Source organism: Micropterus dolomieu, linkage group LG10 (assembly GCF_021292245.1).
Source record: "Micropterus dolomieu isolate WLL.071019.BEF.003 ecotype Adirondacks linkage group LG10, ASM2129224v1, whole genome shotgun sequence".
NCBI classification, from domain to species: domain Eukaryota; kingdom Metazoa; phylum Chordata; class Actinopteri; order Centrarchiformes; family Centrarchidae; genus Micropterus; species Micropterus dolomieu.
Genome location: NC_060159.1, coordinates 28,963,063 through 28,984,910, shown reverse-complemented (window position 1 = coordinate 28,984,910; position 21,848 = coordinate 28,963,063). Strand labels below are relative to the sequence as shown.

The window sequence follows — 21,848 nt, the reverse complement described above, 5'->3', positions numbered from 1 at the left end:
CTCCTGCTCCTCCGCACTGACTGCTCTCACTTCACATTAAGATACTTTAGATAACGTTCATTCAGCCACCTTTCCTCCTCCTGCTCCTCCTGCTGCTGCTGCTGCTGCTGCTCCTCCTCCTCCTCCTCCTCCTCATCCTCCTCCTCCTGCTCCTCCTCCTCCTGCTCCTGCTCCTCCTCCTCCTCCTCCTGCTCCTCTCTGTTTGGACCAAACATCAGAGATAAAGTGGGAGCATCGTGTTTAATAAAGAGACTCTTTACATTAAAGACTTTCTGACCCCGGGTCTGTTGCCGCAGCAGGGATCTGGACTTCTTCCTCCTCCTCCTCCTGCTCCTCCTCCTGCTCCTCCTCCTCCTGCTCCTCTCTGTTTGGACCAAACATCAGAGATAAAGTGGGAGCATCGTGTTTAATAAAGAGACTCTTTACATTAAAGACTTTCTGACCCCGGGTCTGTTGCCGCAGCAGGGATCTGGACTTCTTCCTCCTCCTCCTCCTCCTCCTCCTCCTCCTCCTGCTCCTCCTGCTCCTGCTCCTCTCTGTTTGGACCAAACATCAGAGATAAAGTGGGAGCATCGTGTTTAATAAAGAGACTCTTTACATTAAAGACTTTCTGACCCCGGGTCTGTTGCTGCAGCAGGGATCTGGACTTCTTCCCTCTCTTTAATCTTCGTATTGATTTGCCTTCAGTCTGTTGTTGGCAGCGAGGCGGGGGCCGGTGCCGGGGCCCCGGAGACAGATTCACCGCAGCGAGGAGCCTCAGAGGACGCTGACGCTGAACAGATAAGTCCGTTTCACCTGCAGCCGCTCGGCTTCACTTCAGACCTGCAGGACGCCGCGTGTTCCCAGGTCACGTGACTCTGTGAAAGGAGGCGTCTCAGAGACCGGGACAGGGTTTCTGTCCGGCTAATTCAGTGTCATCGGTCACATTTATGATCGTGCTGCTTCAGAACCACGTTCTCGCTGATCAGACCTCTTCTCGTCTCTTTTGAATGCACTGGTTACCCTTCAGTGGTGTTGTGGTCAAGACCAAGACCAAGACCAAGACCAGTTCCCCACATGACACACAGTGAAATGTGATCAGAGGTGCGTCTCAAACTGATCTGGAAGATCCACATTCCCATTAAAACACTAAGAGCTGAATTCTTTATTGTTGTTGGAGCATGTAGATATGATGTTTTAATGTTTATGGAAATATAGATTAAACTGAAAGACAGAAAGCAGAAGCACAGACACAAAAACACAGAATATAAAATACTTTAATGCCTCTGACTCCATGAAAGTCTTTAAACACGTTTCTTCATTCTGCTGAAGGTGATTCAGGCGGCTTGCAAACATTTTGCTGTTGAAACTAACAGAATCTCAATTTCTAGGAGACGCTGCCGTCTTCACAACCAACCAGCAGGTGGCGCACCGACTTTATTATTCACAACATCTAAAAGGACCTGAACCTGTTGGATTTTCTGCTGGAAACAAACAAAGGTTCTCAGGTCTAATAAAATAAAACTTCCCAGCAGCCGGCGATGAATGAGATAATTAGAGTCGAGGGAGGCGGAGTTCACTTCGTCCCTTCAGCAACATCAAACACTCTTTAAAAGAGTAATCAGCGTTCAGAACTCTCACATCCAGAGAGGAGAACCAGCGCGTTGAGTCCAGTTTCTGCAGAATGAAAAGAATGTTGGTTATTTCTTTTGAGTCGTGCAGCCTGAAGACAGATGCACTCACTTCATCAGGACAAACTGAGGAAGACAAAATCTGTGGATTTACTGAGTGTCAAAATGTGCAAAGGTGAGTTCCAGGCTGAGAGTCTCTGAGCGAGCAGGCAGAAGACTCTGCAGGACCAAGACCCGAGACCAGAACCAGCACAGGAATCAGGAGCCGAGCAGACAAATCAAAAACAAACGTGACCCGTACGAGACATGTGTCTTATCCACTGCTCCATCACCACCTGCTGAACGTACCGAACACACATCCAGTAAGACCCAGAGGAAACACGGGGTGACCCGACCAGAGACAAGACCACATACACAGGAAGTAAAACCAGACCAGGACACCAGCGGCAGCAAACTACAAAGTAAAACCGCAAACTTGAAACACAGACCAACCTCTCCTAAGAGAGCGAGAGTCTCCTCGCCGTCCTCGCAGTCCTCGCTGTCCTCGCCGTCCTCGCTGTCCTCGCTGTCCTCGCCGTCCTCGCTGTCCTCGCTGTCCTCGCTGTCCTCGCTGTCCTCGCCGTCTGCGTCCTCAGAGTCGGTCAAACCTGATGGTTACAGAGTTATTTCAGCCTGTCAGGAGCTGCAGGATCTTCATCACTGATGCCGCCGTCGGCTGAGGTCGGCCTGATCCCTGACTCTGTGAACCTGAACCTGCCGGGACCTCTGAGACCTGATCAGGACTAACGCTTTGATTCAGAGTCAGATCAGATGCTCAGCATGTTTCCACCTCAAAGAAAGAAACATTTGTCATTTTAAACTCACAGGAAACGCTAACGTCGTCCTGATCCAACGCCACGCTCCTTCATCAGTCTTCATCCACCAGCCAGCAGAGGTCGCCCACAGCTACATGCTAACAACACGCTAACAGCTGCTGCCACGCCTCGCTGTCACCGCCGCTGACAAGGAAGATTTAAAGAGTGAAGAAGAGCGAGGCAGACTGCAGCTCTGCTCTCAGTCAGTGTTCAGGACTTTAAACCCAAAGGACCGGCACACTCTGGAACTCTGGGACCCTGGGAGCTGTCGGGACTCTGGGAGCTGGACTCTGGGAGCTGGACTCTGGGAGCTCTCTGGACTCTGGGAGCTGGACTCTGGGAGCTCGCTGGACTCTGGGAGCAAGACTCTGGGAGCTGGACTCTGGGAGCTGGACTCTGGGAGCTCTCTGGACTCTGGGAGCTGGACTCTGGGAGCTCGCTGGACTCTGGGAGCAGGACTCTGGGAGCTGGACTCTGGGAGCTGGACTCTGGGAGCTGGACTCTGGAAGCTGGACTCTGCAGGTTAGTTTTTACTTTTTAAACTGAAGCCTTGTGTTCCCAGATGATCAGGTCTTCAGTCTGCTCCTCTTTATTCCTCAAACGTTTGTGTTTCCACTTTATTTACATTCAGTCATGTGACTCGTGTCAGAGGCAACAGAAGAAGCAGCTGGAAACAGCTGGTGAGGCCTTTTTCAAAGACTTTATCTTAAAAGCAAAGTGGGACGATGAAAGTTTGTACAACATGTTCTGTCGTAGTTGTGATGAGATGTTCTGACGTCTCGAACTCTAAGTGGCTGTTTGACCTCCGGCCAGCTGCTCTGCAGAAAGACAGAGGTCAAAGGTCAAACCGAGGGCGCAGCTGCAGAGAGACCTGTCTGCTTCACCCTGAAACTGACCTCAGTGCAGTTTAACTCTCTGTGCTGTGCACTGCTGACGGTCTGAGCAGGATCTCCACCTGTACGAGTCCTGAAGAGACGACACAGAAAGGGCAGACTTTAACCCCGCCCTCCAGCCGATTGGCTGTAAAGCATCCCAGCACATACGTGAAGTCATCCGACGCCGACACCTGTGGTGGATCTGACCTCTGACCTCAGCTCCCCACGGACCGGACTGTAAATCTGCTGCAGACTCTGCTGACGGCTTTATGTCCTGCTGCTGCTGCCGTAGAGGAGCGAGAGAGTTTGTAAAGGAGAGAGTCTGTGTGGGCGACAGTGAGCAGCAGCTGGGTCGTAAAGTCTGTTCTCAGTAAAACTTCACAAGTCTTTTCTCTTTGTTGCTGCAGGAAAAGTTCTTTCATGGAAAACTCCCCAGTTTATGACGTGTGTGCTGATTCCTCCTGCTCGCAGCGAGTGAAGCGTTAAAGATGCAGGACAGCTGCTCGGTGAAGCTGTCTGTGTGATAAAACCTGGCGTCCTCACTAACTGTCTCTTCAGTAGAGACGCCTGAACAACAGAAGAACAACATTTACACACTCAGACACACAGAACCAACCTACTGCTTTTTACTGTCAAATGTCCTCTTTGTGTTTCCGTCCGTCTGCAGAGGACACCATGATGCAGCATTAAAATAAAGTTCATGAATCTGTTTCCTTCTGCTGTTACTGTTTCTCTGCTGTATCAAAGAAACATATTTAAATCTTCTATCATGACTCTTTGTACAATAACACAGATAATAAAATGAACGCGTTCAAGAATCAGCAGCTGAATCTGTTTCCTTCAACATTTTTAATGATCTCATTAGAAAACTTTTACTCTCACATGAGGTTTTAAACGGCCTTTTTGGAAAAGGAGGTAATGGAAACACTTTTGCTGAAGTAGTTTTGACTCTCATGACTGACGCTGAGCTGTTTCTTCGTCTCCGGACAGCATGAAACATGAAAGAGCAAAGTGAAACACGTTCCTGAGGACCTCTCTCCATGTTCCTCACGGTCATCATCATCATCATCAGTTTTGTTTGCTGTTTGCAGCCTTGAGTAACGTCAACTTCTGACAAACTACACTTTGTGTCGCCGAACAGCTGACGGAAACGCCTGATTCATGATTTTGCAACTTTTCAAAAGTTTGCTTAAACTTTGCTTGACAGTTAGATGGAAACAAAGTGTTTGTTGTTTATCTGTCCGGCTGCAGCTTCCTGTTCTGGTTCCCTCTCAGCGCTCTCATGGCGTCGTTTAAAAAGCTGCCGTCTCAGTTCTTCTTTAACGCCGCAGCACTGACAGGAAGTTATTCATGTTTGAGGAGAGGAAGACGATGAATTCCAGCTCTAACCTTAAAAACCCTCTCCCCCCTCTCTCTCCTCAGGACCCGGCTTACGCCTCCTTCCTCTTCGATAAGCTGCAGCGCCTCCAGTGGCCTCGTCGTGGCCGCCATGCTTCAGTGGACGCTCGCTGTGATGTCTGCGGCGCCGCCTTCCACCATCTGAGACGCCTCGCTCTGCGACGCGCTCTGGGCTTCAGCAGGGAGATGACGCCTCGCCCCGCCGCCCCAGGTGTACCACCGCCACCTCCCACCGCCACCCGGCCGGCCTCAGACAGCAGCTGGGGGGGCGAGGAGCTGCCAGTGAAGCAGCAGAGATGGTCGTATGACGAGCAGCAAGGGGGCGTGGCTCCGTGGGGATGGGGCGGAGTTCAGAGCACCTACCTGGGAGGGGGTGGGGCCACGGGGCTGGCCACAGTCACGCCCCTCCCTCTGAACGCACATCACTACCTGGAGGGAGTCTGGAGAGTCTCCTGCTGCAGACCTGAACAGACTACGGTAAGCGGGGAGGGACAAACTGCATGGAAAGGGATTTAAAACACTTTCAGATATAAACAGTAGCAGTGATGTTCAGAGGTTCACAGCTCTGACCTGACGCTAAGATTCAAAATGACTGAGACCATCTAACTTTAACAGAACAGAAAAGACTGAGTCAGCAGGTGGTCGGAGTGGAACCCCGACTTTGAACCAGGACCAGGAGACCAGGGTTCATGTCCCGTGTGAAACACATAAGTCAACAAGAAATATTTTTATTGAAGTTACGCGAGATACGTAAGTTAGCTTACGTGTTAACTGACCTACGTAGTTATTTTAACCCAAACCAGGATCTTTTTCTTAACCAAGTAGTTTTGGTGCCTAAACCAACCAGCGTTTCACGACTTTACTTTAACGTGCCGTTTCAAAATGGCGGTTTGGAATTGCTAGCGTTTTATTTTGAAAGTGTAACTGGACGTTGCATATTTATTGTTGCCAAGCGTTGCTAACTTGACCGCGGAGCCCTAATCTAGGGGTGGGCTATATGGCAAAAACATCATGTCACGATTTATTTTCATTTTGGAGGTTCGGGACTGAACACAGCCTCCGAGAGCAGCAGAGGTCAGTTTGATGACAGGGAATACAGGACCGAGTTGGTTTTTTAGCCGGGTTTGAGTCTTTGCACCGCGGGGCGGACTCAGCTAATAAAGGACAGCTAGCAGCACGGCTAACTCAGCTAACTAGCTAAACATACAGTTAGCGGTTTATCAAAAAGTAAATGTATCATCACCAAACTCTGTAAATCACCTCGGTACTGTGGTCTCTGTGTTCGGTCCCCCTCACGCCGTGTTTACTGGGAGGCTCCTGAGCGCAGTTTTGTTGACCGCCGCGCGGCTCCATTTGTAGGACGCCGCTATCTGACGTTAACCCGGCCTGAAAACCTCCAGTGCCTGAGCAGAGATGTAACGTCAAACACAAAACTCTCCCCTGGTGCTCCGAGCTCCCAGTCCGGGCTGATTCTGATGACCACTTGGCTAATTATATAACAGCAGCTAGTAGCCGCGGTTACTTTAGCAACAAGTGACACTTTCTGTTCGTCAGCAACCTCCGTAAATCCCAGAGAGTCGAGGCAGAGCAGCCGGAGGACACGGGGAACTTTAATGTTCACTTTATGAGGCCCAACAGTTACTGTGTTGCCTTTGTAGACAGCAGCAGATCAATGAGCCGTGATTACAGAAGCAAATCTAACCTGAGGTCAGTGCAGGGGGGGTTATTGATCTGATGCCTGCAGACGTCACACCACACGGCTGCTCGTTTCTGACTGAAGACGTGTTTTAACACGTCTAACAGTTATCTGCTGTGAACAATAATCTGTGTCTGAGAATCTTTTCAACAAAACGTGTTGTTAAAAAGTAAAATCAGGGGCAGCTGGTACTCGAGTCTCCTCCAAGAGGCTTCTTCAGTTCTGACAGAGAGTCCTGGCTATTTGACCCCTGTGGGCTCGTTATGAGGCGACACCTCTCGGTTCGTTGGTGCTCCTGGACGTTGTGACGACAGATTTGATCCTTGCTTGGATAACAGCGGCCGAGTCCCGGTGACTCCTTCACCTCCTGCTGTTGTTCAGAGCTGCAGACGATCCGTCTCCTGTCGTCGCTCTGAGAATCCCAGATGACCATCGTGACCTCCAGCTGTTCCATAATTCATGAAGCTCAGTGTGGATAGATCACCTGGGCCGCTTTCCTGACACCGGCGACCCGTCCTTACCCCCTGACCGCTGTGACATCATTATAAATGGACTGTCAGTAAACCGCACACTGTGACCCCCACCGAGGGCTGACAGGCCGACGGGCACAGAGACCTTAAAACACATCCCTGATTCTGCTTTTGTGAATCTGAAATAAAATTTAATGAACTAAATTAGCTGCAACAACAAAGCTTTACTGAACGCACTGCAAAGCATCGTGGGTAATGGAGTCTTTAGTGACAGATGGACCTTTTAATCTCTACTTATCAAACTTCTTCTTCTTCTTAACTTCTTTAAAGAGTAGACACTTTTACCCTGAAGGCTGACTTGCAGGCAGTGTTACCTTCAGGAAATACTGCATCTATAAAAACTGCCAGTCAAATCCTTTAAGTCCAACTGTGACTTAGACTCACTTTTCCATTTCCCAGAATTCAGCAGTTCAGGTGAAACGAGATTAGGTTTGTGCTTCCTGTGAGTGGCAGCGCTGCAGACTCGTGGTTTTGGTGGAACAGCTGTTAACGTGGGATGAGTGCAGCCGGTAAACCCTCCAACCGCTGCAGGAAGCCGCGTCTTCATTCTCCACCTCATTAATCCCCTCAGCACGTGGAGAGAAACCACAACCTCTTCAGTCGCCTCTGATCCTCTCGAGAACTGAAACAGAAACCTGCAGTGAGCCGGGGAAGGTTTCAGAGTTTCAGCTCTACAAACACACAACAGATCGTCCTCACCGGAATCACCGAGGGAATCTAGATAAAGAGAGGCCGACACGAGTCTAAACAGAGCTCTGAGGAAACACACACTGCAGATTATTTTATTTATGATCATTGTTTTGGATGTTACCAGTTATTATGTGTAGTAATGTCAGTATATCTGAGTATCTGCGTTTATGTTGGACGGTAAATGACAAGAAATGAAAGTAAAGAAATGCCAAAGATGTAGCGTGTATAGACATAGATATAGATGTGTACATGATTCCAGTCAGAGAAGGTGAATATGTCGTGTTAGATGCTGTGAAATCGTCGTCATGTGTTTCACTCGTTTCTTCCCCTTTAGAGGAGCTGTAGGTGCAAGATTGCAAAATGTATCTGCAGACACAGAACCTGATCCAGGACCAGGAACAGGTGGCACTAAGCTCATTACTCTGCCAGCAGCCAAGAGGGAGACACAAGCTGCAGTTTGGCATGAACCTAAAGAGCTGACTCACAGAGCGGCCAACACCAACCACACAAGCTGACACCAAACGAACTGCAGCGAAACAACCTGAACTCATCTGGATGCAACAGACCCAACCAGACGAAGCTAAATGGAATCAGGCCAAAAGGCCGCATACCAGATATATAAACTATAAACCAAAAACATTAACCAAGCTGCACTAAACTAAACAAACCACCCACCCAGCTGTTTGTTGCTGCAGTCAGAAACCAAACCGAAACTCTTCCTGTTACTGGACTCAGACAGCATGAACCAAACCGGTCGCTGCGCCGCTCTGGCTTGTGTTCTGGCGGCGGGCTCGTCCTGCCGGCAGCTCTCTGTGTAATCCTGTTAGCTGGCAGAGCGCGTCCCGGGCAAACAGCTGAATAATGGACTCCCCGTTTGCCGCTTCCTGTTACCAAGGTAATCCACCGTAACCAGGCTGCGGATCTCAGCCCAGAGAAAAAAAACTGTTAAAAAGAAGAGAGAGCATTGGAATCGGCCTGCGTCCTGACAAAACGAGGACAGAGCCGCTCTGAAGGATGCAGTTAATAAACTAATGATCCTACCGTTTGTGTCGCTGCAGCACTCTGACACTGATGTAGAAAAACAGCTTGTTACATAGAATCCTGCAGGTGTACAATAAAACATTACAAACTCTTTATTAGATTCTGACTTTAGCAGAACAGCAGGTCCTCTGTGCCGTCCGGACATTAGCTTGCCCAGAGGGATTAGCCATTAGCTTCAGCGAGTCAGCAGAAAGCCTTCAGTTCTTGACTCAGCAGCCATTTTGTGATGAAGCAGAAAGGGAAGTTTGGATGGTAGCGAGGCGGCTAATGACCGAGCTAATTAGTTAATAACTTCCTCCTCCATGTTGTCCTCTGGGATCTGCCCGGCCTCGTCCCTGTTAGAGGACAGTTCCTAGCAAAGCGTAAATATATAAACATTATCTGAACGTCACCGTACAGAAACCAGAGGAGTCGATCCTTCTAAAGGTGGAATCCAGATACAAAAGGTGGATTCTTTCACTTCTGAAGGATCGCTAGCAGTTTCCCTCTACTTCCAGTCTGTGTGCTAGGCTAAGCTATAGCTGTGCTGGCCGATCTACATGTTGGACTCTTCCTATAAAACTACATTTCCCAGACTCCTCTAGACAGAACAGCAAAATACAGAAAACACATCAGGCAGATCAGAAACTAGCAGACCGAAACATTTTACAATCTGCAGCTGAAATGAATATAGTTTCTGATTCTGGATCAGTTGTGGTTTCATTCAGAAACCATGCTAACATGTTTAAACTGATTCACTCCTCTGACTGGCTCTTTCTCCATTTACACAGCAGCTGAGGCTCATGGGTATTGTAGTATTTAAAGAGAAACACTTGGTACTTCTTGGTGGTACCACGTCATCCAGGAGCGTATTCATTTTGAAGCGGCTCCTTTTCCATTGAAAAGCTGTATACTTCATCATTATTCAGTTATCCAATCCTTTAATCGTCCCCAGTGTCGATCAGCACGACTGGCGGTTTGTCCCAACGCCACTAGCCGGCAGATGTCATAATGCACAGTTAAGAGTTTACTATGGCGTGATCCTGGTTTCACTGCGGAGCTTCGACTGTGAGATTGACAGTCGAATCAGACTCCGCCCATCGAAGCATCGAATCTTCGCCTATTCGGTATCAGCCCTGGAGTTTACATTGGGTTAACTAACTCCCGTGTCTCGTCTGTCAGGGTCTGACTTCAGAGGGAGTTTATGAGACCATGAAGAATCCGAGTCCTGACGTTAAACCAGCAGCTCACAGCATCGCCACCCAGACCAGCCACCCGCCGTCTGCTGCAGCAGCCTTCTTCATCAGGTCAGTGAACGCAATACTCTGTAAGCCTTTAACCAATGTCCGTCATCCATTACAATAATAATACATTTATATTAGGGACGCACCGATAGGAAAATTCTTGGCCGAAGCCGAAACCAAATATGATGGAAAAACTTTCCCAAATATCGAATAAGGTTTTTCACTTTTTTTTAATTAATTAATTTTTTTCCCAATGCATAACTTAAATAGTCAAAATGAGCTTTTTCCTCCGTGTTTCCCACAAGATGTGGAGAGACTATGGTGGGGGGGCCCGGGGGCCCGAGAGGGTCTGGTAAAGTAAATTACATGAGTCTGTATCCTTTTAATGGACACATGTAATATGTTTTATACTTTCTGTGAATATAATCCAGCTAATCTTATTTCCATCCTGTACAGACGCCTTATTTTGAACAACGGACGTTGTCACATGTGTTTCCTCCTCGCGCTAAATTCATCCAGTCCGACCCGGTTTGATAAATAATGTTGTATGTGGTTCTCGTACGGCGTAACATGAAGACTTCACAGCCTCTCTTCATACTAAAGAGACAAACTGACATGATAAAGTCTCTAACCTGCCTGTCAGCTCGCTCTGGGCTGGACTGGATTTACCGTAAAGGCTTGAAAGGTTCTTTTCTAAGAAGTCAGCCACAGATCAGACCAGTGTCTCGGACACTTTTAAATGCTTCCACACTGTCGACATGGCAACGCAATTGTTCGGTAAAATTTATTCGGCCTTTTGACTTATTAGGTACTAGGGATGCAATGATATGAAGACAAAATATATATAAATGTATAAACACAAAATGAAAAGAAACTGCCGCACAAAGATCCAGCTGATAAAAGGACAGTGAATACAAAACATAACAAACAAACGACATACACAAGAACTGGAAAAAGTATGCATGATGGCATACGTAGTACATTTTAAAATCTTTTTACACATTGAAGAGGTTGAGAGCTTTCAGCAGCATCTCATGGTCTTTACTCAGCTGGCTCATGAAGATCTTAAACCTGTCAGGCTGCATTTCAGGGGGAATCTGTCTAAAGTGATGCTGAATATTTCCATTTCTGTTATTTCAATATTTAAAGCATCATATTCCGTTTCTACTCGAGATTTTTAAACTTTCCAACAGAAGTTGCCCGTCAGCTTTCAGCAGGAACCTTTAAAAAGAGAAACAGACTGAATCTCATGAGTTCCCCCTCAGGGATCAATAAAAAGTTTCATTTCATTTCATCCCATTCTTCCCCCGATCCACATTCAGCTGCGAGGACACGCCTCACGAGTCAAACACAGACTCTTTCCTCTGCACAGAATCTAATTGGCAGATTTACTATTTTTATCCAGGTTGAGCGGTTGAAGCTGTCGAGGAGCAGCGAGGTCTTCGGGGTTCAGCAGGGTTTGAGTGTGACGAAGGCTTTGGCTCAGTTTATTAGATCAGATCAAATTTCATTTGTTGTCCACGAAGGGAAATTCTTTCTGCTCATTACATTTACATTTACTCATCTGACATCTCTTCGCTTTTATCCAAAGCGACATTTGATGAACAACATACAAGCATCAACAGAGCATGAAATACAGCACGAGATCTCCAACTGACAAGACATATAAATAAAAGCAGCAATAAATACTAGTAAGAGCTGTTAGCACGTATCGCATCAATGGGGTAAATACCTAGGGAAAGAAGTTAGAGTTTACAGAAAGTGCAATCAATACAAGGTAACTGTAAGGGGATAGAAGAAGAAAAGCACAGAAAGTGCATGTTAGAGGTTCGAGGTGTTATCAGAGGCAGCCAGTATAGCTCACTTAGTTAGAGCGCTGGTTCCCCAAGTAGATCTGGGTGGTGATGGGGCAGTGGATAAGACGCATGCCTTTGGTGAGAGACCCGGCTTCGAATCCACTGTGAGACACCGATGTGTCCTTGAACAGGACACTTAACCCCTAGTTGCTCCAGAGGCGGACAGTAGCTCGTTCCACCATCGTGGTGTCACAGATGAGAACAGGGACTGAGGTCGCCTTGTGTGAAGGGATGGCAGAGCCAGGCGGCATTCGTTGGAGGAGCGCAATGGCCGAGAAGGAATGTAGGCTTGGATTATGGAGTTTAGGTAGATGGTGCAGACCAGTTAGTAGCTCTGTATGAAGCATCAGGGACTTGGATCTGATTCTGGAAGCCCCGGGGAGCCAGTGGAGGTCACTGAGTAATGGAGGGACATGAGTCCTTTTGGGCTGATCAAAGACCAGACGCGCTGCTGCGTTCTGAACCATTTGTAAGGGTTTCACCGCACAGGCTGGAAGACCTGCTAGGAGGACAGAGAGATAACCATGGCCTGGACCAGGAGCTGATGTTGTATAGAGCAAAGCGGCATGAACGAAAGACAGTAGCAACATGGTCTGAAAAGGACAGCCGGTTATCAATCATGGAGTTTCTCACCACCCTGGTTGGAGTGATGGTTGAGGAGCCAGTTTGTAGTTTGATGTTATGGTGGATAGATTGCTTGGCTGGAATGACCAAGAGTTCAGTCTTAGAGAGGTTTAGTTGAAGTTGGCGAGACTTCATCCATGCAGATATGTCTGATAGACAGTCTGAGATCTGCGCCGAGACGGTGGGGTCGTCTGGCGGGAAGGATAGGTAGAGTTGCGTATCGTCTGCGTATCAGTGGTAAGAGAAGCTGTGTGAGTGAATGATCGACCCCAGTGAGGTAAATTGAGAAGAGAAGGGGCCCAAGCACTGAGCCTTGGGGAGAGAGGCAGGGGGAGAAGGATAATTGTCCTTGCCACAAAACATTGAGGAAACGCCCCGAGAGGTAGGATTTGAACCACCAGGTCATAACGAAACACAACACAAATCAGGAGGTCTGATCCTAAAAGACAAGATTTTAATGATGGGACGAGATCGGAATTCATTTTTTGGGAAAAAAATTAATAAATGATGATTCAAATCTAGAGTGTTGTCTGTCCCATGCACCTGTCCATCTGCAGGTGAGGACTCAACATCCCACAGATATCAGTCCTGTCTGAATTCGGCTTCTAAGAAGCATAAAGGTGTAAATTGCCCCTCTACTGTAGGTGTGTCTGCAGACCTGAGGAGGGTCTGGACCGGTGAGATAAGTGACAGAGCACCTGTGGGTGTCACATGGTGCTGCTTTAAATACATATAAGCTAAGTACAGAGTAAAAATACATCTGTGACATAAAGCAGCAGTTTCAGTGAAACGACTCCAGCAGCTCCGTCCTGTTCAAACACCGGAGCTCAGCGGAAGACCTTCAGACGAGCCTCGAGGGTCGGTAACACCCACCGTTCACTTCAAAGACTTCCCAGTATGCATCTGTCAGAGGATGGTGAGAGCTGAGGGGAGGCAGCAGAGAGTCACTCTGCTTTTATCTGAAGATCTTTGAAGGCTCAATTATCCTGCAGCTCCCTGCAGAGCACACACACATACCTACCTACAAATAAACCTACACACATAAACAAGCTCGCAGGTTTGCACAAACTCACCCTTCTGACTCTGAGTGCATCCTGATTTCATGCTGCATTCTGTTTTTAGTCCAGATGATTGTGTTGTTCAGCAGTGTGAGGTCACAGGAAAATGTCCCTGTTGTCCTACTACATCTCCTCCTCAGATTCTTTTCCTCCTCATTAAAGTAAAGCAGGATGTTGCTGCTGCAGCTCATTCTGAACTGTTTAGTTTCAGACTGTAGCTGATGGTTCGTTTCATTCTGGATCAATCTGCTGATTATTTCCTCCATCAATCCATTGATTGTTTGGTTTGTCAAGATTCTGCCGTCACAGTTACCCAGAGCCCAAAGAGACGCCTTCACAACCAGCAGTCCAAAGATCAACGTTCTTAACAAATAAATTAAAATAGTTCAAAAGGAGAAGCAGCAGATCTTCATGGGAGAAGCTGAAATGATTCATTTTCTGACAATTATCTGAATTTGTAAACTAACTAAAGCTGTCAGATAAATGTAGTTTATTAAAAAGTACAACATCATATTCCTGGATTATAATTACTGATGCATTCATGTGTTCATCACTTTAAAGTTGGAGCTCTTGTTAGTGACTTTATATTCTGCAGCTTCATCAGGATTATATTGGGTTTTATTCATCTGAATCTGCAAAGTAACTGAAGATATCAGATATATAAAGTACAAGAACCTCAAAGCTACGGTGCTTTGGTAATTGTACTTCGTTATTCTCGACCACTGCTGGGTTCAGAGACACACACGGAGCCTCACTGGGCGGTCGACCCCTTCAGATCCAGCTCCTGATGGATCCCTGCGTCGCTGCGACTAAACATCCCCCTCGCCCTCCGACTGCTGCACAGCGGGCGCCAACATTCATTCAAAATGAAGCAACATGAGAGCAGCTGTCAGAGCTCGTCAGTGCGGGGGGGGTCTGTCTGACGTCTCGCCACCTCTCTGTGTGAAAGCTGCTGGGCTTCAGTTGTAATTATCGGTGACAAACCCCCACAGTGGCAAAGTCACCAGTAACCCCCCCCCCCATCTGATACGGTATGCATTAACTGCTGCACGCTGTTCATGCTACAGAGAGCACAGAGGACGGAGAGGAGGGTGGAGTGCCTTTGAACAGAGGGCCTCCTGCTGCAGAGAGCCAGGGACAGACTGAGGCTGATCTCAGCCGAGCTCAGCTTCAATCAGAAGCACGAAGCGGGAAAGAGAAGAAGGAGTCCGTCATTCAGAGGAAGGGGTGAAAACGTGTCTCTGTCCACCCACACGTCAGCATGTGGGGGTGTGAGTCTAATTAGCAGGTGAAGACCAGGTGAGCCACAGGAGCCTGTCAGATCAGACTGAGGACACTAAAGTTCACTCGTCACACCTCGCTGCGATTGGCTCGGCTGTTTCAATGAGCTTCTCGTTCTTCAGTGATTAAAATAAGACTCTGAATGTTTTCTTAGACTTTCAGTAAAAACCCCAAAATGAACTGAACATTAAATCCCGCTCCCCTCTGAGGAGGGTCGGGTTCCCCAAAGTGGATTTCTGGCTTCCGGCCCGAGCTTTTGTATCGACGTCCTGGTCCTGAAGAGCTCCTCTCCTAAATCTGCGAGACTAAACAGGTCTGAGGTTTCTGCTCGGCTGCAGCGATGCACCAAAATATGACCTGGAACAGCACCAAGGAGGAGCTTTAACCAGGCAGGGTCAGAGCTGCTGCTGAGTCTGAAAAGATCAGGAATGTAAATCTCAGAGGTAGAACCATTGATTGTTATAAAGGACTGAAAGGATACTGGGCTGTAAATCTTTACCCGAGACACAGACGGACGTCTTCAGGTAGACGTTAGAGAAGCAGCAGGTTTCCCTTCCTTCATCTGTTAAAAGCTGTCGTCTGGAAATAATACATCCAGGTTTCCGTCTCAGCAGGACTCTCGGAGGCTTTTTAAGAATGTGGGTCATGTTAGTCCTCAGCGCTCCCGGGTTCCCGGGTTGCTGCTGACCTCCTCTCACTGCTGATGTATGAACACGGGGCTCTCAGGGCTCAGGGTGGATTCCCAGCAGAGCTCCTCAGGCTCAAACAGCAAAATCCAGCTCATTCTCTGCTCTGCCACGCCGTGAGAAATCAGACTGGGATATTTTATATTTTTAAAGTGGAAGGAGAAGATGAGAGGCTGTGGGCACACCGAAATGGTCAAGCTCCTGAAAGTGAAATGATGTCATGACGTTTGAACCTGCGAGGTGCGAGAAAAACCAGGCTGAACATCTGCAGAGAAATCCTGACAACCAGCAGATCAAAATAACCAAAATCAGTTCAGTAAGCACAGAGAAAATACAAGATACTCTACAGAGAGAACTTTAGGCCATAAAAGAGTTTCTGCAATATACAGTATTTCACAAAAGTGAGTCCACCCCTCACATTTCTGTAAATATTTCATTATATATTTTCATGTGACAACACTGAAGAAATGACACTTTGCTACAATGTAAAGTAGTGAGCGTGCGGCTTGTATAACAGTGTAAAGTAGTGAGCGTGCAGCTTGTATAACAGTGTAAAGTAGTGAGCGTGCAGCTTGTATAACAGTGTAAAGTAGTGAGCGTGCAGCTTGTATAACAGTGTAAAGTAGTGAGCGTGCAGCTTGTATAACAGTGTAAAGTAGTGAGCGTGCAGCTTGTGTAACAGTGTAAAGTAGTGAGCGTGTAGCTTGTATAACAGTGTAAAGTAGTGAGCGGTACAGCTTGTATAACAGTGTAAAGTGGTGAGCGGACAGCTTGTAGAACAGTGTAAAGTGGTGAGCGTGCAGCTTGTAGAACAGTGTAAAGTGGTGAGCGTGCAGCTTGTAGAACAGTGTAAAGTGGTGAGCGTGCAGCTTGTAGAACAGTGTAAAGTGGTGAGCGTGCAGCTTGTAGAACAGTGTAAAGTGGTGAGCGGACAGCTTGTAGAACAGTGTAAAGTGGTGAGCGTGCAGCTTGTAGAACAGTGTAAATTAGCTGTCCCCTCAAAATAACCAACACATTCTCACTCCCGACTCCTCACATATTGACGCTTGGTCAAGGTCCTTTGGCGTCGCCTTTTAACGACCTGGGTACCCCTTTAGCGTCAAGTTGAATGTACAACTTCCGGTAAAGTTAGCAACAATATATATGCAACGTCCGGTTAGACTTTCAAAAATAAAACAGTAGCGTTTCAAAACATCGCCATTTTGAAACGGTGCATTATTAAAGTTGTGAAATGTTTGGTAAGGTTTAGGCAACAAAACTACTTAGTTATGGTTTGGAAATTATCATGGTTTGGGTTAAAATAACTATGTACGCCAGTTAACACGTAAGTTAACTAACATCACTGACGTCAATTCATGTAACTTGCCTAAATAAAAAGAATTAATGTTGACTTTTTGTTTTACACGGGAAACAAACCCCGCTCTCCTGGTTCAAAGTCCGGGTTCTGGCCCTCCATCCACCCCAACCACCCCAACCACCTCCTTACTCAGTCTTTTCTGTTAAATCTCATATACCTACATTTACCGTCAAAAACTGACGCTACTGGGCTTCCCCCACTGCGTTGAACTATGGCGCTACAGGGATCCCCAGTGCGTCACAAACTGACGCCGATTGGTCTTGACCATGCGTCCATATGTGACGAGTTGGGGAGGGAGAATGGGTTGAAATAACACATCACACAGCTGTCGTCTGGAAATAATACATCCAGGTTTCCATCTCAGCAGGACTCAACACATCACACAGACATTAATGTCTAAACCGCTGGCAACAGAAGTGAGTACTCCCCCAAGTTTCTTATTGATCACAGTCCCCAAAAGACAAATGTGTTTTTGACTTCACAGGAGTCGAGCTGGTGGATTGAAAGATTCTACGGGCCATTTCCTCCAAATCACTAAAGCTAGAACCTCCAGTTCAGACAGTCTTAGTTGTGAAGTGGTCGTAGCTGCCGTGACGTCCCCTGTTGGTTTGTGAACTACCGTTTTAAAGCCAAGTCATTTTGGCTGTCACCATATTGTTTTTTTTAAAGTTAGCTTGGCTTAGCTAGGTGCATCTGCAATTCACTTTACCTGTGATTTTAACCAGGATGCTTATTTTGGCTAGAGACTTGTCAATCAGCTTGTAGCCCCGCCCTAAAGCCTCCCCTGCTTCCTGGTCTCTGTTCCTCTAAATGGGACCATAATTTACTAAATGAACATCATGCTGTGTTGAAGAAGACTTGAAACTAGCGACTGAGACCATAAACTCATCAGGAAAGTGTTTACTGAGGGAATAAATCAGCTGACAAGTAGAAACATTTTCTCAGAGACTTCTATACAATCACACTTCTTTCTGCAGCCGGTGGAGTCGCCCCCTGCTGGCTGATGGAGAGGACGCAGGTTTAAGGTGCTTCAGTCATGAGAGCTGGAGGTTCCTGCTTGGTTAGTTTATGTGTCCAGGTTTTCAGATACTCTGCCTCCCCCTCAGAACACTGGAGTGAAGAATGATTATTAAAACATAAAAAGCATTTTCTTTCCTTTAGTGTTACAAAGTCCTGCAGAGCACTGATCTGTGCAGCGCTGCCCGGCTCGTCCCCACAGATCTGTCGCTGTCCGTCAGCAGACAGCAGCAGTGGAGGGTGGAGGACAGAGTGTGGCAGGATAATCAGCATGAAGATGAAGCCTGATGGTGCAGAGGTGGAGCTGCTGACAAGCTAACGGCTGTCCAGGCTAATGAGGGCTGAGAGACTTGGCGTCTTTCATTTACACATTCAGAGTGACATGATTAATATCCTGAAACGTAATCTGCAGATCTTAATATTAACATTAGGGCTTTTTCTCCCATAACTATGACTTAATTGCCATTACATCACAGCTATGCAATTTCTTAGTCTTTTTTACATTCTATCTGTCTATTGAATCTGCCAGTCGACCTCTGAGCCTGTAAAAACTCGTTACACCAGCGGCGGCTCCAATTGTTGCGATGATGGCTAAGGTGACCAGTGCAATGGTCTTAGTCTGCTATAAGACAATGATTGTTCCTTAGGCTACATACTGTACAGTATTTGTGAACAGCTACATCCTGAAGTTCATTGTCAATGAATGAACAGTCCACAGTGAAGATCAACAGATCTTTAGACCTTTGGATGTAAAGGCAACTACTTTAGCAATAATGACAAAACAAATGACTCTCACAATCATCTGATTTAACTGTGACAAACCTTTTATTTAGGAACAATAAATCCAGAATAAAGCGCAGTGGCACTGGGCTGATGATGTGCAATGAATAAAATTATTTACAGTTACTTTTGCATTGCAGCTAAGGGACCCGTCTCAAGTAATAGGCTTCAGTTATGTAATAATGTCACATATGCTGGATATGAAGGTGGATCAAACATAACTAATCTTAAATGTTTAATGGGGTACAGAGGAGCACAGTATTTATTAAAAATTTTTAAGTTACACACATTACACAAGACTAATAAGGTAAGCAGAGAGTAAAAAATCCACTTGTTATCCTGTAGTTACACAGTAATATTAGGACTGTGGGCTGTATTAAAGTTTCCACTGTTCTCTATAATCACACAGTAACAACGAGCTCTGTGTTGTTCTCCCATTCTCACTCTGTATTTACACATAAACATCAAGGCATGTAAGGGGAAATATAAAAGGTATATTCTATTATTTGTGGTTTATTTTCTGTGTTGCTTTCCTACTCCTTCTTTTTTCCCTCCTCTGACAAGATGCCAGTGGTGGCCACATCGTGCTACCTCCTCTTTCTTCTTCGGTTTCTGGCAATAAAAGAAAAATACAACACATCAAATAATTGTTACTGGTTAAGTGCAGCTAACTTTAAATTAACTCCACCACCACAGATAAAACATGGCTTAATAACAATCACATTTAACATAAGCATAAAATTCGGCTTAATAATAACTATCAAGATTATTAGCTTAGCCTATGGCATTTTACTGAGCATAAATTAGCCTAGTGGCTAGCGGACTTTCCCTCTCCTCAAGTCGCTGCATCTCCCGACACCACGGTTGAATTTTCAGCGTCGTCGGCGAGTCGTTTTCAGGTGGCAGAAACGTAGCTCTGCTGCTGGGCACATGACGTAAACACGTAAGGTTCCTCCCGGAACCCATAGAGATTGCATTGCAGCGGCGGCAGCTCGCAAAAAACCTTTACATGAAAGTCTTTGAGAGAGATCTGGGTGATTTACAACCAGACAGAAATCAAAAGAGGCGGGACTCCACGGAACATGACTTGACGCTGATTGGACAGGGATATTCAGAGACAAACTGTCAAAAACAGTCACAGCTCACAGTGTGGTAGAAAGTCTAAGAAAAAAATCTCCTGCCTTATTCCCGGCTTGGCGGTGTGTCGCCCGGTCGCCCTAATGAACAAGCCGCCCCTGCGTTACGGTGTTACAGTAACTAGGATTCAAATAACGTGGATATTCAGTGTGTTTGCAGACTTCAGAGCAGGAAATGGATCAGTGATCAGTGATCAGAGAGGTCTGAACCTGCAGCCTGTTTTTAACCTGAAGATATTATTAGATATTCACACAAATCTGGATGGTGTTAATAATTAAAAGGTGAGCTGCTCTGGTGAGCAGCTGATCATCACTCTCTGACAGGTTCCCTGAGGCGACTCACCTCGAATCGATTGGTGTCTGGTTCAGAGTATTGATCGGGATATGGATCTGTGGATAGTTTGGCTCAGGATACTCAGACTCTTTCTCTCTCTGCAGATATATTACTGTTTTTTTTTGCAGTATTGATCTGCTACTCTGATCACTCATCATCTGTCCAGTGCTACTGATTTATTGATTTTCTTTTTTAACCCCAAACCTCGTGGAGAGAAGAACTTTCCACGGTCTGAATCCACAGTGTGTTTGAAATGCTGTGTCTCTGTGAAGCTTCTTGTTAACTTTACTATCCTGCTTCTGCTCGATCACTTTCCTCTCTCTCCAGTCCAGGCTGTGTTTAGCCTAGCTTAGCACACTTTCCCCCTGCTGCCAGTGGGGTAACTGTTAGCCTAGCTCCATCAAACTCTGATGATAGTGAATCCTGATTAAAGTGCAACCATGACGGCCCCTGGGGACGTCTCTCAGCTGCTGTTTGTCCCAGTAAGAATCTGCTAATAATACGTTTCACACAGCATCAACACAAACAGAACTGTAAAGATCATCATCATTTACAGTAATAATGGTTAGTGCAACAAGTCCTCCAAACTGAACCACAACATAGGTGGTTTATCCAGGCCTCCCAAAACCACACATTAGACACACGTTAACTATGTTACGTAAGTCAATTGATCTTAACCACATGTTAATGTCGTGATCCGATCGGTTTAGGAAAATGTCGTGGTTTTGTTTAAAGTAAGTAAATTACTGTAGTCACGTGACCGAAGTCAGAAAAAGCTATTTAAGTTAAAACTCACAACATTTACTTGGTTTCACTAAGGACTCAAACGTAAGTCCTGTATTTGACCCGTCCTGCCTCTTTACATAGACTTTCTGCCTATTTATAACACGTCACCCGACTTCCTCCTGAGCTACTGTTGGACGGCTGCTAGAGGTCGCTGCCAATAAACGTGAATATTGGTCGTAATTTCGACCTATATTGTCGTTTTCCTGGTGAGGACAGTCTCAGTTTGTGGGAAATAATTCTAATACCAAAACAATACTGTGGAATTATTCCTACTAAAATATATAACTAGTAAAACAAATATATAAGCGCAGTATTTTGTGTAGTTAATGAGCAACATAAATCGGTGCAGAAAATGACTGAATAATCTGCTGAATAACTGACCTGAGCGGATGCTCAGTCCAGTCCTGCAGATCAACATCCAGTCAGAACCAGTTTCCCAACTGGTTTAATCGATGCTCAGAGAAGAAGCCAGTCCTGCAAACAGTCATTAATTAATTAATTAAGACCAGAGAGCGTTTCTTTATTCTCCAACTATCAGAAACTTTAAAATAACACAAACACATGACGCGAAACTAAAGCCACGTTCCACTTCAGGTTGCTCTGCATCGCCTCAACAGATCTGTTGTTTCTTCTCCACACACATGCTGAGTGCCTTTGAAGTCCGGCGGTGGGGGGGTCTGTCATCTCATGAAGTATTCATGTAGCATGTCAAGTGTGTGTGTGTGTGTGTGTGTGTGTGTGTGTGTGGTTTTCACGGCTGCTGTGTGTCGACGCGACGAAGAGGCGGGGCTGTGAAGAGAGAGAGAGAGAGAGAGAGAGGGAGGGAGGGAAGGTGAGCGAGGCGGACAGAGGGAGGGAGGTTGGAGCATCGCCAGTGTTTCCCGGCAACAACATCAGCGAGAGGCAGGAATCCACCGCCCTTCATTCACTCGTTCATTTCTACCTCCTGCTCCTTTATTCCTCCTCTGCTGCTGCTTCCCTTCATCCCCCCCCCCCCCCCCCCCCTCCCCTGGGGG

General features: G+C 46.5%; 1 protein-coding gene and 1 long non-coding RNA gene across 2 annotated transcripts in view; one reads left to right on the top strand and one right to left on the bottom strand.

The window, feature by feature from the left end:
- Positions 1-1,303: 1,303 nt before the first annotated feature.
- Positions 1,304-8,585, bottom strand: LOC123977368. Its single transcript, XR_006826644.1, has 3 exons — positions 8,329-8,585; positions 7,348-7,585; positions 1,304-1,656 (listed from the first exon to the last, which is right to left on the bottom strand). It is a non-coding gene; the product is annotated as an uncharacterized LOC123977368 (long non-coding RNA).
- Positions 8,390-21,848, top strand: part of LOC123977317 (kinesin-like protein KIF26A) — a 43,304-nt gene continuing 29,845 nt past the window's right edge. The window contains exons 1-2 of the mRNA XM_046059900.1: positions 8,390-8,548; positions 9,856-9,980. Of these exons, the coding sequence (XP_045915856.1) occupies positions 9,886-9,980 (95 nt within the window). The 5' untranslated portion in view covers positions 8,390-8,548; positions 9,856-9,885. The remainder of the gene's footprint in view (positions 8,549-9,855; positions 9,981-21,848) is intronic.